At 29.1% G+C, this 15270-nt stretch overlaps 5 protein-coding genes across 7 annotated transcripts; 2 read left to right on the top strand and 3 right to left on the bottom strand.

Moving 5' to 3' along the window:
- The first annotated feature begins 1316 nt into the window (after positions 1 to 1316).
- On the top strand, positions 1317 to 4926 carry LOC117233092 (anaphase-promoting complex subunit 4). The gene is made up of 7 exons (XM_033493027.1): positions 1317 to 2055; positions 2296 to 2678; positions 2752 to 2952; positions 3030 to 3311; positions 3383 to 3606; positions 3689 to 4260; positions 4332 to 4926. Exons 1-7 carry the CDS (start codon positions 1950 to 1952, stop codon positions 4745 to 4747), a joined length of 2184 nt encoding a protein of 727 aa, XP_033348918.1. The 5' UTR covers positions 1317 to 1949; the 3' UTR covers positions 4748 to 4926.
- Positions 4716 to 6784, bottom strand: LOC117233096. Its single transcript, XM_033493032.1, has 6 exons — positions 6350 to 6784; positions 6141 to 6218; positions 5622 to 5873; positions 5414 to 5548; positions 5236 to 5341; positions 4716 to 5164 (listed from the first exon to the last, which is right to left on the bottom strand). The coding sequence occupies exons 2-6, from the start codon at positions 6147 to 6149 to the stop codon at positions 5004 to 5006; spliced, it is 663 nt and encodes a 220-aa protein (XP_033348923.1). The 5' UTR covers positions 6150 to 6218; positions 6350 to 6784; the 3' UTR covers positions 4716 to 5003.
- Positions 6785 to 6905: 121 nt separating this feature from the next.
- On the bottom strand, positions 6906 to 7996 carry LOC117233097 (transmembrane protein 60). The gene is made up of 3 exons (XM_033493033.1): positions 7653 to 7996; positions 7076 to 7294; positions 6906 to 6934 (listed from the first exon to the last, which is right to left on the bottom strand). The coding sequence occupies exons 1-2, from the start codon at positions 7860 to 7862 to the stop codon at positions 7118 to 7120; spliced, it is 387 nt and encodes a 128-aa protein (XP_033348924.1). The 5' UTR covers positions 7863 to 7996; the 3' UTR covers positions 6906 to 6934; positions 7076 to 7117.
- Positions 7997 to 8814: 818 nt separating this feature from the next.
- LOC117233094 (NADH-cytochrome b5 reductase 3) lies at positions 8815 to 12269 on the top strand. 3 transcript variants are annotated; one of them, XM_033493031.1, is made up of 4 exons: positions 8815 to 9006; positions 10659 to 10991; positions 11065 to 11253; positions 11332 to 12269. In XM_033493031.1, exons 1-4 carry the CDS (start codon positions 8995 to 8997, stop codon positions 11713 to 11715), a joined length of 918 nt encoding a protein of 305 aa, XP_033348922.1. In that variant the 5' UTR covers positions 8815 to 8994; the 3' UTR covers positions 11716 to 12269. The 3 variants fall into 3 exon arrangements, with proteins under 3 accessions (XP_033348922.1, XP_033348920.1, XP_033348921.1); XM_033493029.1 differs by having other exon boundaries at positions 8815 to 9033; XM_033493030.1 differs by lacking the exon at positions 8815 to 9006 and adding an exon at positions 9601 to 10041 and having other exon boundaries at positions 11332 to 12221.
- Positions 12102 to 15041, bottom strand: LOC117233093 (T-complex protein 1 subunit beta). Its single transcript, XM_033493028.1, has 7 exons — positions 14916 to 15041; positions 14173 to 14482; positions 13588 to 14021; positions 13427 to 13504; positions 13122 to 13346; positions 12672 to 13053; positions 12102 to 12572 (listed from the first exon to the last, which is right to left on the bottom strand). The coding sequence occupies exons 1-7, from the start codon at positions 14916 to 14918 to the stop codon at positions 12400 to 12402; spliced, it is 1605 nt and encodes a 534-aa protein (XP_033348919.1). The 5' UTR covers positions 14919 to 15041; the 3' UTR covers positions 12102 to 12399.
- Positions 15042 to 15270: the final 229 nt, after the last annotated feature.

Below are 15270 nucleotides of genomic sequence, written 5' to 3'. Positions count from 1 at the left end.
AAAACATTGTAATTTTATTTATAAATTCAAACGTATCTAATACTAAAGAACTAATCGATTTCTTCGTTTCTTCATTTAGAAATTCCCTATTTCGTTAAGGGGTCGTTTCTCATTTTTGGTAAAAATAAATTACCTGCGTATATATATAAAGTTTTAAGAAATGACTAGAAATCTTAAAAAATGATCCATTTAATATATTGGATCATATAATAATATGATTAATTCGCGATCAAACCTCCGAAGTCGATTTATGACTGGTTTTACAATTAATTGGAAGTAGTGGAAATTAGCTTTCCAAAAATGAATTTCTTTTGAAGAAGACGATTAAAAGGATAACAGGATTCGTGGCTTTCGTTGAAATTTTATTTATTTTGATAATACTTCTGGATGAGGTGTGGGAGTTTACTGAACGAGTCTTTGTACAAGCTGTTTGATTTATTCGTCTGTGAATAGTATTTTGTTTCTTTATTATTTTTTCTCTGCTTGAACGTTGAACGTTTATTATTAAAGATATAAGGTTTTGTTAAATATTGTGAACATGGTGAATTCGTATTTATTAAACGTATATTACGAACGTGATAGGTTGTTTAATAAACAGAAAGTTAAGCTGCGTCTGTTTCTATTCTTTGTCTGTAAATTACACTTTCTTGCCTTTTTATGAGAAATAAAATTCTTGGCTTTAATATAATTACTTTTTACACAGAATCAGAAATTTTTAATAAGCTTCGGAATTTTCACTATTTTCCTTATTTTCCCTTGAATATTAATTTCATTCACTTTCACATAAATATCTTGGCTTTAAGCTGGCCTCAGTATTGCAGATCACCAATTTTTTACGCGTAAACGCAGACAAATATTCTTGAAATATCCAAAACCGAAAGTTTTTATTTCCTCTACGCTCAAGAGGATCCTCGTTTTTTCAGACTTACTAAAAAGTTCTTAACATAAAACAAATGCTATTGTAAAAGCCAATATTTAAAGAAATAAATAAAAATATTAAAAAAATTTCTAATGCAAAATGTTTTTTTATAATATTCATTATCATCTAGATTTCAAAATTCAGAGCTGTCTGAAAATGCGATAGTGTGAAAATCTGGTTTACTCCAATTTTGTGCCGAACTTCAATGACCTCATTCCTAAAGAGAAGACGCATCGCGCAATTCACGTATCCCATTTCGGTTAGACTTAGTACGGCCGTACGTATCATAACAATTTATTGTTAGCGCATGAAACTCGAAATGATATTTCTATCGGAAATTTGTTTAGGCGCGAAATATTTGTCTGTAATGTCCGGCAGCTCGTGCGCATGCTAAAAAGTCAGTAATGGTGTTTATTTTTAATTTTAGTTCTCCACCTTTGACATTCGCTGAATTGCTTTTGGCAGCATTTAGACAATTTGTTTAACTGTCGCATTTCTGTTACGCTCATTCAGAAATTTTTCATACACGAACCTACATGAAATTAATACATCCCGATTGTAACATTTTCAAGCAAAATATGATATTAAGAAGCTACCTGACTCGTGACTCATAACACTGCGATATGTATAGCATAATAGCATTTTATCTTAATTGTATCAGATTATATGTATGTATTATCTGATAGTATCTAGTATTACATTAAAAGAGCAGTTTATACTTCATTCATAATTACATTTTGCTGAAATATGACAAACGCAAAAATTTTGAAACTGTATATAAAAGTTTGTCTTTCAATAAATGTTAATAAATATATGCATGTACTGTATGCGATTGGTTTAAACACTTTGTCTTGGCTTTAGATTCTAGATGTATGTAGAAAAATTGGTTTTAGTACTTATATGTATATGTATGCAATGTTGTGTTATTTATAAACAAAATATACCGATGGCAAACATAACCTCAAAGTTGCGGTTTCCAATAGTTCGACAGAATGTTGTTGCAAGTTAAATTCTGATCAATATTACAAAAATGGCAGGTAGTATGAGACAATTAGAAGAAAGACAACTTCTAGTTGAAGTAACACGGATGCAATGGTCTCCAAAAATGGATCTCTTAGCAATCGCAAATGTGAAAGGTTAGATTTTTCATTTAGTAAATAAAAAGTTGAAGTTTTTCAGTTGTTTAAATTTCTATAACACTTTATAGTTGATATTAATTATTTATACAGAAGTTAATAAAAACATATTATTAATTTTTTAGTAAATATTATCAGAGTTTGATTCATTGTAATATTAGTTTTATTTATAATAGTAGGAATTCTTGAATATCATAAATGTAATAAATAATGTTATCTTTATTAAAATGATTTTTATAGGAGAAGTTACGTTACATAGATTAACATGGCAAAGAGTATGGTTATTGAGTCCTCAAGAGGAATCCGATACTATAGTGAATTTAGCATGGAGACCAGATGGAAAACTTCTAGCGATTTGTTATGAAGTCTCTAAATTAGTGTGTCTTGTAGATATTGAGAATAAAAATATTATACATAGAACAAAGTTAATGTTGCACAATGCAATTACATGTATGACATGGTTACCATTAGCAAATTTAGAAAGTGATACTTTGTTAAATGGTAGCAAAGCGAATATGCTACCGACTGGAGAATATCTCCCACCTTTACCTAGTTTAAATAGAAGTTTTGGTCAAGAATCAGAACGCAAGGAAGTTTTATCTCAAACTTTAGATATACTTTTTGTAAGTTTAAATATCATAGATGTTTTGGAATATTAACATTGTGATCATCTATAGATAATTGTATATGCTATAGCTTGGCTTAGATGATGGAAATGTTGCAATGTATGTATTTGGAATGTTCTATTGCGGTACAATTTCTGTTGGTCATGGTCAAATATTAGAAATTAGTGGTGGATTTGGCAAATCAATGTGGATTACATGGAAGGATAATATTGGCATCAAAGCAAGTAGATTATGGTGTCCACTGTTGGAACAAAGCACAGCTTTTTTAAAGGTTCTTTGCTTAATATATTTTAAAAGTTTATTTCAAAATAATACTAAATTTCTATAAATTTTTTATCTAAATTTGAGGTAGCACAAGCTCAAGCTAATATCGAATACCTGATGGATTATCTTTCACGTACGTTAATGGCAATATCTGAAGCATGGGAGACAATTCTTTTGGAAATGGATGAAAAACTTGCACGATATGCAGAAACAAATCCACCTGGTGGAGTTGCTGCAGACTTTTTAGAACTGTTAATGATTGGTATACCTACCCAAAACTTAGAGAATTTCTTGCTACGTGATTTGACTGAAAAGGGTTTAAAAAAATTAGGACATAGCATTGAAATGTGTTATAGTAATATACAGGTATGATGGTAATATTTGGTGATAATTTCTTTAATTTATCTACATCACAATAATCCATCCCTATTTTGTAGAAATTAGTCTTAAAAAATTTAACTAGCGTTGGGATGGCCCTCGTATACCAATTAGCTGAAATGAGAGGAATGGTCAGATTAGGTGGCTCGTATGAATTACTAGGACTTACTGATGAGACTATTATAACTAATGCTCTTCATGCATCAGAAGCTTTTTTAGCAAAATCTTCTGAAATTCAGCAAGTGATAGATCATAGCATGCGTGACTATAAAGCGTTTTTCCGGTACGTTTAAAAATTAAAATTATTATCCAATATTTCTACTATTTCTATTTCTATTTCTCCTATTTTATATTTTTATTTTAAGGTGGTTATACGTTGCAATTTTAAGGCTGTCAGATGAAAGAATACCATCTGAAGTAAGTCGTGTCAGTCAACAAGAGTTAACATTTATCGCCGAATTTCTGCGCGGTTTTGATAAGACTGAACCTGGTGTTGGAGGAAGAAAAGGAGTGAATTTAGAGAAGTTAGGTCAATACTTGCGACGGGAAAATTTACAAACTTGTCTAACTCCTGAAGGAAGCGAATGGGCTACTATGCTCGATGAAAATCATTGTCTTCGTGATCATCCTCTTATTGTGAAACAAGACCTTAATTATTCCTTATTGCAGTCTCATGCGAAATTAATTACTGCTATACATAATGTTTTTCGTGAGTCTTACCAAGGATTAGTTGAACATTTTACCATATCAAATATTGCTTTGTCGCCGTCTATAGGATTTACATCATCGCAAGTTGCAACAAACAATGATAGTTTGCTAGTAGCTACATGTGATGCTGACCATCAAATATTACGACTGTTTAAAGTCGAGTGTTCATGCATAGAACCCATTTCTCTTAGGTTTAAATTAAGTACGATAGATACAGATTATAAATCAGGTTTGCTGTTTTACTATAAATATATGCAATAATTTAATTCTTTAAAGTAACATAACGTTTGTTTTTTACAGAATCTCATTCCAAAACGTACATAGACTGTACTGTAGTTGATCTACAATTTTACTCTAACGAACATCTCAGTTTACTGCTACTTAACAAACATACACATGCATCGTATCTTGTACAATTGCCATTGAATAACGTCCGAATTTTTGAAAATCAAGATAAGAATGCAATTAGTTTAGTAGATCTTTTAGGTAACAGTTGGCCACGACCTTTTCAAGGTATAACTGCTAAAAAAATAGCAGTCAGTGGTGCGCGAAAAGTGGCCGCTGTTTTAAGTGAAAACAATAGGAAAATAAGATTATTAGAAACTGAAGTGGAACCTGAAGAAGAGGAAGAAGAAGAAGATGAAGAAGATGTAATGAATGATAGTATGTTGAACACTACTCATGGAACAGCTGCAAATTCTCAAACATATAATTAAACTATTTAATCATTATTTATATACATAAATATATATACAATATGTTACAAGAGAATTTTCATCTACAAAACATTTATTAAAACTATTTTTTTACTTATGAAATGATTATGTATTTTATGTCTTCATGGCACAATTCCTAAATCAATGTATATGTATATAAATTTAAATATGGCTATGTATGTATGTATGTGTGTATGTCTTTATGTTGCATTCACCATGAAACAAAATTTCTTTGAATATATTACAAAATTATTCATTATTTTTGCATTTGATTAAATACTCTTGGGAAATCAATATCAAGAGCTTCATTATCAATACCACCTTCATCAATTGTTGGTATAGACATAGATGGTGGAGGAACAGTATAGATATTTGGCGTATATTTTGCGGGAGAATTTTCTCTTGATTCTTCCAAATCTGAAATAATTCATATTAATTAAACATAAAAATATGATATTTTGTTTTACATATCAATTTATAATATTTACCAAAAAAATTGCGATTGTGTTTCCTTTTTGTTGTGACAATGAAAAGAACAATAGCTATAGCAACAACTATTACCATAACAGCAGCCATACCCCGTAATAAATTTGTCTATAAGAAAGAGACTATTGAAAACAAATAGGAAAAATATATTTATTGAAGATATAACGTATCTTAACATACCTCAAAATCGTTTTCCCAAAGATCTTCCCAATCTTTCTTAACTATTAATTCAATAGTATTACTAGTGATATTAGAACGATCTGATATACCTTTGGAAAAACACTTATAGAAACCAGACTCAGCTGTTGATACACCCTAATAAAAGATATAATTTCTTAAGATAAAATACCTAAAAGTTGTAAGAGGAATATTTACAATAATTACTTACCCTTATGAAAAGCTTTCCTGTTAACACTTCATAATTATATTTGTTTTCATCCATTAAATTTCCAGGCCCAATAATGCGGTTATTGCCAGTAAGGTGCCAAAACATAAAACGATGATGATCATCACTGCTCAAACATGGAAGTTCAGCTATATGACCTGCTGGAACTTTTGTCACTGTAACTTGATCTTCATTAGCTCCACTTTTCGTTAGTGATAATAATAAACATAGAAATATAAAATAAATCACATTCATCTGTAAAATAGAATTGCAATAAAAATAATAAATAGGATTGGATAGAGTATATATTTATTTATTTTAATATTAATAAATAATGAGTTCAAATTATAAACTTGAATATATGATAACTTGTAATATTTAATGTATTTATATTTAATATTTAGATAGCTTAATTTATAATATTAATCTTAGTTTTTGCAAAATTTATTGTTAATTTTTTAATTATTGTAAACTATATAGATATTTAATGTAACATAGTAAAAACATATCTGGTCATTCTACCTGCTTCATGTTACTTATATCCAGCTCAGTAGATCACTATAAAATTGTTGATTTATCCACTTTATGAACTCATAAGTTCTATTCACACAAAAGGAATACTTAGATTAAAAAATTCATAGTAAAAATGTACAAACACTGTTACAGAACTTGTTCTACTATCAACTAAGCTAGCAAAATGTTTTGTATCATTCGTACTGTGTTCTACTAACAATTACATTCCAATTCCACTGATCATTTCCATTGAAAGAATTTCAATGGTGTAGGACTTTAAATGTAACAGATGGTTGCTGGAATAATTATCATATGCACAATGCAAGCAAAAGACATTTGTCAATGAACCATGTTGCATAACAATAAAGGTAAGTACATAAATTCTTTCTAATGTTTCACTGTTATTTATTTTATATATTAATAAATATGCTAAAAAATATTACAGTCACTTTATTGTTTGTAAGAGATGACAGTCTTATGAACTAATGAGAAAAGCTTCAATAATGGATCTGAGGTAGAGTTACTTATTTATATCTCTGTCCTATTCATCCTTGTGCAATAGAGTATTTATAGTAAACTAGAGTGGCATCTTGTGACTACCATACTATCTAAACATGCACTATATACTTTCTCACTTTTACTATTCAAAAGAGACTGGTATGTAAAATAAAATCTAATATCAGGAAAGTATTTACACACGTTGTACCTATTAATTAATCATTATATAACATATACATATGAGATGCAAATAAATAATAAATTACTACTTTTTTACAAAATGTTTTTAAGTTAAAAAAATGATCCTCAAATATACAAAAAATATAGCCATTGTTTATAATTGAAATCAACATAATTTTGATGGCATTGATAATAATTATATTAATAATAATTAAAGTTAATTTATACGAAATGTATTCATATAAAACATTGTAGATATTACATACATTTATTATAATATTTCTGAATTGGCTGTGATTTGTTCATTGTTAATATCGATAATGATGCATCAAATTTATAAAGACATCAACTGCCAATGCTGGAAGAAGAATCCAAAATGGTCCCAAAACAAGTTTTGCTGGTAAAAACCAATGTGGTGCTTCTAATTTCAAACATATTAAAATTTGGGCACTTATTTTCATGAGCATAACTGATGTATACCACATCTGAAAAAAAGATATTTTCAGTATTCATAAAATATAATAAGTACCCAGTTTCATCACAGTACATGTTTATATCAAATTCATAAGCTTAGCTTTCTTGTATGAAATATTATATTTTCAAGAATTTCAATATGATGAATGTTACAAATAATTTGTCACTCAATATATAATAAATTAAGTTTCCTTTTTAACGAAATTCTTATTAACAGTAGAATGGACAATACATTTTTTATTTATTCATATAATTAAGGAAATATACTATAAATTAAAGTGAAAATTTTTGCAATCTTCTTATTAACAAATTAATTAGTAATATTTACAATTTATATGCAAGTAATACTCTTTGATGAAAAAAACTTACTTCCCGAGGTAAATGATCAATACGTCCATTTTTAAAAAGGGTGATGATATTAATAATAATATTAACTGAAACTATGAGATCAAACAACCACAGTGGAATAAAAACAATAAACCAATTCCATTGTGTCCTCTGATCGAGCCTCAAGACAAGCAGAATCAGAAAAATCAAAAGATTAAACCATGTATATAACGCACGATGTAAAGCTGTCATTGGGATATATAATTAAGTACGTCAAAAATCACGAGACAAAACGTGATCTTGAAACTATACGATTATGTTGCAAATTCGGTGATCTGTTTACATCAACGTTTGATATACCACCTAACCTCTATCGTCAACTAACCTATAAGTTGTAACGATTTCTAAGATGTCGCTACTAACATAAATATATTAATATTATTCAAATTTGTATATCGCATTATGAAACGATATAAAAAATATATTGCAACAGAATATGTTATTTCTTTATTATTTTTAATGAAGTAAAGTTGATTATCTTTAATTTCATCACAGTTTTTACATTATATATTGATATTGTAAAGTCGCGAGATCGATTGAGTGATATAAACGGCTAGCCCGGGTAACAAACTCGAGGTCTTATTTTTGTTAAGTAGATATATTTTTGGATTATTTTGAGATAATGACAATGTTTTTACTTTTTCAATTTATTCTGATTTATAACTCTCAATAGACGTAGTATTTATAGGGAAACTATATGTACATGAATATAATTTGTTATTATGTTGTTCTATACTGTATTTGTATTATATGCTTGTTGTACTGTATACATGTGTAATTATATAAAGATACATTTATTCATATACCTATTTATTATAGGATGACATAAGTTTTGATTGCAATAACTTGAAAAATTATCATATTCATATACTTTGTACTTTTAAAATGATTGTTAAAAGGACATGATATTATAAGCGAAATATCATTTATTTTATAATCTTTTTTAACGAGTAACGCCATTATTGTTCAAATTACTTGAAAGTAATATAAAATTAGTTAAGTTATTTTTCAATATCTCTATCTTAAACGCTTTAAAAGTTCTTACGCTATAAAAAGAATATCTAAGAACATACTATCACTAAGCAGCGACCTTGAATCAAGATTGTTTCATCATTCAGTAAATGTGTTTGTGATTGTAAAAATTGTACGATCATTCACTTGAGCCGATAGTTATAATATTGTTCAACGAATTCTTTTAGAATAAGTATTATTTATAGTTTAATTTGCAAACGACATTTATAAATAGACTGAATTGAATGATATAATAATTATAAGGTGATACGTTCCTTGTGAATATATAGTAAATAATACAATTATCGTAATTATGCCGAATGAAGCGAGTTCTGCATCAAATGGATCTAATGTGCGTATATGGCATTTAATAAAATTTTTTTATTACTTGTTTATACATAAACGTATAATATAAAATATTTATTTAAATATAATGGTTTCTTTTTAGTTTGAAGTTAATTGAAAATTAAATTTGTTCATTATCGAATTATGTAATTAAACGGTTATATTTAGATAGATAAAGTGAACGAGTACGTAAGTGCTTGCTATTATTTAAATTTTTGATCGGCTAATCAGATTTATAAATTCGACAATTTGAAGCAATTCAAAACATTATTAAATTTAAATTAATACAAATCTACTCCTTAGATTCTTATTATTTGTCACTTCAATGAATCTTATGAATATACTTACATACATGAATATATATCTTTATTGAGCTCTTCATAATATATGTATACGTACATTATTCACTAAGGTTAGTTGATTGATTAAAAAACTTTCCCTTTGATAAAAATGCTTCCATTTGTCTAATATTATTATATTAATACTGCTATTATATGTACATATATATGTATATGAAATTATGTAGAAAAATTGTAGTGTTATGTTATATACTTTATAGCAATTATGAAACAATCCTCTTTCGATGCGTTACCCAATATTTAACAATATACAACATATTACAATATATAAAGCCACATTTACTCTACGTTTGTAATACCTTCGGTAATATAGCTATAAATATACTGGAATAGTAGAACTGTTATTAGATCGAGGGAAGTAAGATCTATTTTAAAGGGTAGCGTCCTGTGTCTGACCCCATGTAGGAGCCGGCAATTTCTCGAAGTGTGTGCATGAAAAACTTTCAAAATCGGTAACGAACTGAAGACATTTCCGTACTCTTTCTCAATAAGTGTGCTGTCAAAGCATTAGCACTTGTGAATCTTACGGATTCTTTTTTTGTTTACCTTTTCTATCTCTTCTTGTGATTACGACCTTAGCCTCATTTTCAACACTTTTTTTACTGAGATTCTAACCACGTGTGATTTAATTTACGATGTCAAACTTACGATCACTGGTAAGTAGTTTGAATAAAAAATATAAGTTCTCTGAAATCGTATTATTTTTATTAATCGAAAATTTCGAAAAAAATTAATAAACCGTAATGCATGTAACTGGTTGGCATTGTGTTTTTGTATAATTCAAGCAATCAATTTCTCGTATATTAGTTTATTATTGTTTTATTATAGGTAATAAGTTTGTCCATTTCTATAAATGGATAAAAAGTGTAATTTAATTGTAAAAGAAATTGGAAGGATGTTTGTGTGATGACATGTTATGTACTTCAGTAAATTAAATTGTTTAAAAGCTGAAGATTCTAAGTATTTATTGTTGTAAGAAGAATCTATGAAGTTCACGATTTAATGTATTTCTATATATGCAGATGACATTCAATAGATTGTCACGTTTTGAGTATTCTCATTTACTTTGTTGATAATATCTTTTGAATTGTTATTGTATTTTTCAAATTAGTTTTATGTATTAGAAATCAGTACTTAAGTATTACACATAACTCTTTAGTAATCTTCAAAATGCTTGCAAATTTGATCAGAATTTTAAATACAATGAATATGTTTATTTTATAAACTTTATTTTCAAATTTGTAATTTTTATACTTTCCTTTTTTTGTTTTAGTTTGTATCAGTATTAGCTGCTGTAGGAACCATAGCTGTAATAGGATTAGCAGTGAAATTTTACAACAGTTGGAGAAGTGATAAGAAAAAGAAATCTCCAATTTTACTGGTTGAACCAGTTGTTAAATATAGTTTACCATTAATAAAAAAAGACATATTAAGTCATGATACAAGAAAATTCAGATTTGCATTGCCAACTTCCGATCATGTATTAGGATTGCCAATCGGTCAACATGTTCATTTAACAGTGAAGATTGGGGATGAAGTTGTTATACGCTCTTATACACCTGTATCAAGTGATGATGACCATGGTTATGTAGATCTTGTTATTAAGGTAAATAATAAAATGTATAAAATATGATCTATGCAGTTCAATATGAAAGTCATGAATAAAATTATATATTTAGGTATATTTTAAAAATGTACATCCAAAATTCCCTGAAGGAGGAAAACTGTCTCAATACTTAGAAAACTTAAAAATTGGGGAGACAGTTGATTTTAGAGGACCTTCTGGTCGGCTTGTTTATAAAGGCCATGGAAAATTTTCTATAAAAATTTTGAGAAAAGATCCACCTGTGGAATATAATGTTAAAAAGGTACATATATTTAATTTATGCAATTATATTTTCTGCTTGTAAACTTTAAGGAATAAATAAATTTGTATGTTGTTGCAGATTGTAATGTTAGCTGGTGGGACAGGAATCACACCAATGCTACAATTAATTCGTGCTATAATAAAGGATTCTACAGATGAAACTCAAGCTTCGCTACTTTTTGCCAATCAAACAGAAAAAGATATATTACTTCGAGAAGAATTAGATGATATTGCAAAGAATCATCCTAACAAATTGAAACTCTGGTATACAATAGATACTAGTAGTGAAAATTGGCCGTACAGTACTGGATTTATAAATGCAGATATGATCAAGGATCATCTATTTCCTCCATCACCTGATACAATAGTACTTATGTGTGGTCCACCTCCAATGATTAATTTTGCTTGTAATCCTAACCTTGATAAACTCGGTTATGACCCAAAATTACGATTTGCATACTGAAGCAACAAATTATTTTTGTCACATTTAAATGTAGAATACATTTGACTTGCTAGTTACTTTGACTAAAAAATTGGCTTATAATTTCAAGTTCACTTAAGTTTATAAATTTAATACTCGTAAACATATCTCATCTTTTAGTATATACCGTATATTGGTCAATGTAAACGAATATAATATCAGTTCAAGATTTAAAAATACGAGTTAGGTTGATTTGATATACATAATTGTATTCGTTACAATTATACGAATTCATTATATTTTTAATTGCATTTTTGTTCAGACAATTGCATTCTTGTTATAAATGACATTTATAATAATTCTTTTTTCAAGTTTATAATTTTGTATAGATGTTGCCAATGCAAAGCTTTAGTAAAGAAAATATACAATTTTAGGGTATTAAGGGCATTTATTGATGTTAAACCTATTGTATTGTTATAAAAAATGATGATCGCAAAATGTCCGATTTTTTTATAAACCCTTCTCTTACTTCAGTTTCGAACAGTGATTTAAAATTTATAACGTAAAATAGTATTACATACCATAGCATTAAAGAAGTATACCGGTATTAATTAGTGTCAATGTTTATTAACAAAAGGGAAGAAGCTAAATTGTTTATTATTTAATCATAATTCGTGTTACGAAAAAAAGCAGTGCAGATAAAGCAGTGAACGAGCATCTGTGTAATTAACAACGTCCGCGATCCTTGACGCGCTTTCTGGGTGCAGCCCGTAAGATATCATCCACACGTAAAATCATTTCGGCTGCTTCTGCTGCACTAACTAAAACTTGCCTCTTCACAGCCCAAGATTCAGTTATTCCTAATCGTTTCATACAGCCTATTTTTCCTTGCTCCATATCTATTAATGAGAGATAAGTTAAAATAATTAATAATCTATTATTGCTATTCATAACAATAACAACTGTAAATTATATTTATTATTTTAAAATAAACATACCGAGGCCCATGGTATTTGCGCCAGAATTATGTGCAGCTCTCAATTCGCTAACTAGTTGAGCTGAATCGTAACCAGCATTGTCGGCAATAACAGTGGGTAATTGTTGCAATGCACGAGCAAAAGATTCCATTGCAACTGCTTCTTTTCCAGGAGTAGAAGCAGCTGCGTTCATTACGGCACAAGCCATTATCATTTCACTACATCCTCCCCCATAAACAATTCTTGATTCACGTACAGTAGCTGATAATACGCAAAGCGCATCATGCAAAGATCTCTCAGCTTCATCAAGAATTTGCTGGGTAGCACCTCTAATAATTACTGTACATGCTTCTCCCAAAGGAACTCCAGAAAATCGTAATAAAGTGTCTTCACCCAACATTATCTAAAAAGATTAATGTATCTTTAAAAGTGCTACTTCACTAATCATAATTCCAATTTATTCAGGCATACCTGTTCAATGAGATCACATTTGCCAAGTTTCACCATATCAGGATGATCAAAGGTACTGACAATTTCTCCACCAGTAACAAGAGCAAGCCGTTCAATACCATCAAAGTCAGCATGCTCGATAGCCATAATATTAGCGTCAGCAAACAATTGTTCTGGGTAATTATAAATCAACTGTCTATTAACAAAAACGTTGCAGCCATGTTTTATGATCTTCTCAACTTTATCCTAAATTGTAAACACGCGATTATAAATAATTAAATATAGCTCTTTTTGTTAATTGTAATATAATTACACTTTATAGTTACCTTCATTTTTTCCTTCTCTGCTCCTTCTAATTCTGCAATTTTTGCCATTGAGTCAACTCTAACTCTAGAACCAAATACCTGTAAACCAATATATACATGAATATTGCTGAATTACTATAGAACTTATACAATTATTATAAATTCATATATTTCTTCTTTACCTTGATTTTATCTGTATCCATAGGAGTGTTCGCTATAAGTATACGTGCATCAGTTATTCTCTGTGGCTGATGTACACCAGGTTTTTTGTCTAGTAAGAATCCCTCATCAAGGAAGGAATCACCTAAAGTTCCTCCACGCTTCTTAATTATTTGAATAGCCGATAAATTGCCAGATCCTTTAAGACGCAACACAGCATTTACTGCAAGTTTGCTGAAGTGTTCCTTGTGTTGGGACAGAATTTTCGAACTCAGAGTTGTACGGGCAATATTCAACAAATCTTCACGAAAACGTTCAGGATCTGCAGAATTATCAGCTGCAGCATTTTTCAAAGCTTCTCTTGCTACATTAGTTGCACTTCTCCAGCCAGAAATTATGGTTTGTGGATGAATTTTTTGATCTATTAATTTCTCTGCTTCTCTTAATAATTCAGCAGCTAAAATATGAAATGATTATTTTAAACACTGCATATTAAGTACAAATAATACTAAAATTTTATATTGATTTTATACATTATTTTTAATATAAAAGAATTCTCTGAAGTTATATACTAATGATATTAAAAAAATTAAAATAATTATACCAACCAAGGACAGTTACAGAAGTGGTACCATCACCAACTTCATCATCTTGAACACGCGACATATCTACTAAGATTTTAGCAGCAGGATTATCCACACCAACATTTTTGAGAATAGTTGCACCATCATTGGTAACTTGAACTTGTCCTGCAGATCGGCCATGAGCCACCAATATCTTATCCATACCTTTAGGTCCAAGTGTAGACTTTACTAAATCACCAATGGCTATTGCTCCTACAAACAAACTTAGCCTGGCAATTTCTGCTTTTTCTTCTTCCGCTTCATTTTTTAGGATCCTGACAGGATTTAGGGAAACCTGCAAATGGCCATTTAAATTTTTAGAATTATTTTCATTACTAATATTAACAAACATTTTCCATATATTCTAATTTATTTATGCCGTATAAGTTGCCACGTTCTGATTATATTTTTCGCATCTTTATGATATTTTTTGCATTAATTTATTGTCTAATAACGGGAAGTGTTATTTAATCGATCACTTAAAAGTATAATAAACTATAAAAAGTTTGTAAGTTGCAATTGTTTTATGAATTGTATTATAATATCTTTAGGAAATAATTTTTTTTAGTTTATAATTAAAAAGATCTATTGATACACGTGCGCCATTTGTCATATCTCTATACAAAACCGGGTAACGAAAGTTAACTCATTATAATTTCGATTTCTGATGATATTTCAATAATATTACTTTACGATATACTAAAGGGAGATGAAAATCAATTAATTACCATTTTGAATTACTGCTAAAGCAATGGGACACAATTTATAATCGAATAAAGTTTGTACAACGACACAGCAAAGCACAATTACAAGAAATTGTCTATCGATAGGTGGAGTTAGTGGCACCTCCGCTTGAAACACCAAAGATATATTTTCTTCCCGTATTCCATTCTAGCGTTTCTTTGATTGGTTAACATAAAAGACTCAGATTATTTTTCACCAATCAAAAATGAGATTAAAGTGCTTAGAGGACGGAAGGTACCTTTCATCATTGAATTTTAGTGAAAAACATCAAGAATCTTCTAATATAATATTCATATGTAGATGGCGCGCCATGCTGGTATGACCGATACGATTCTGAAT

This window comes from Bombus vosnesenskii, unplaced genomic scaffold (assembly GCF_011952255.1).
Source record: "Bombus vosnesenskii isolate JDL3184/JDL3185 unplaced genomic scaffold, Bvos_JDL3184-5_v1.1 scf7180000013295, whole genome shotgun sequence".
NCBI lineage: Eukaryota > Metazoa > Arthropoda > Insecta > Hymenoptera > Apidae > Bombus > Bombus vosnesenskii.
This window is presented reverse-complemented; position numbering and strand designations above follow the sequence as displayed.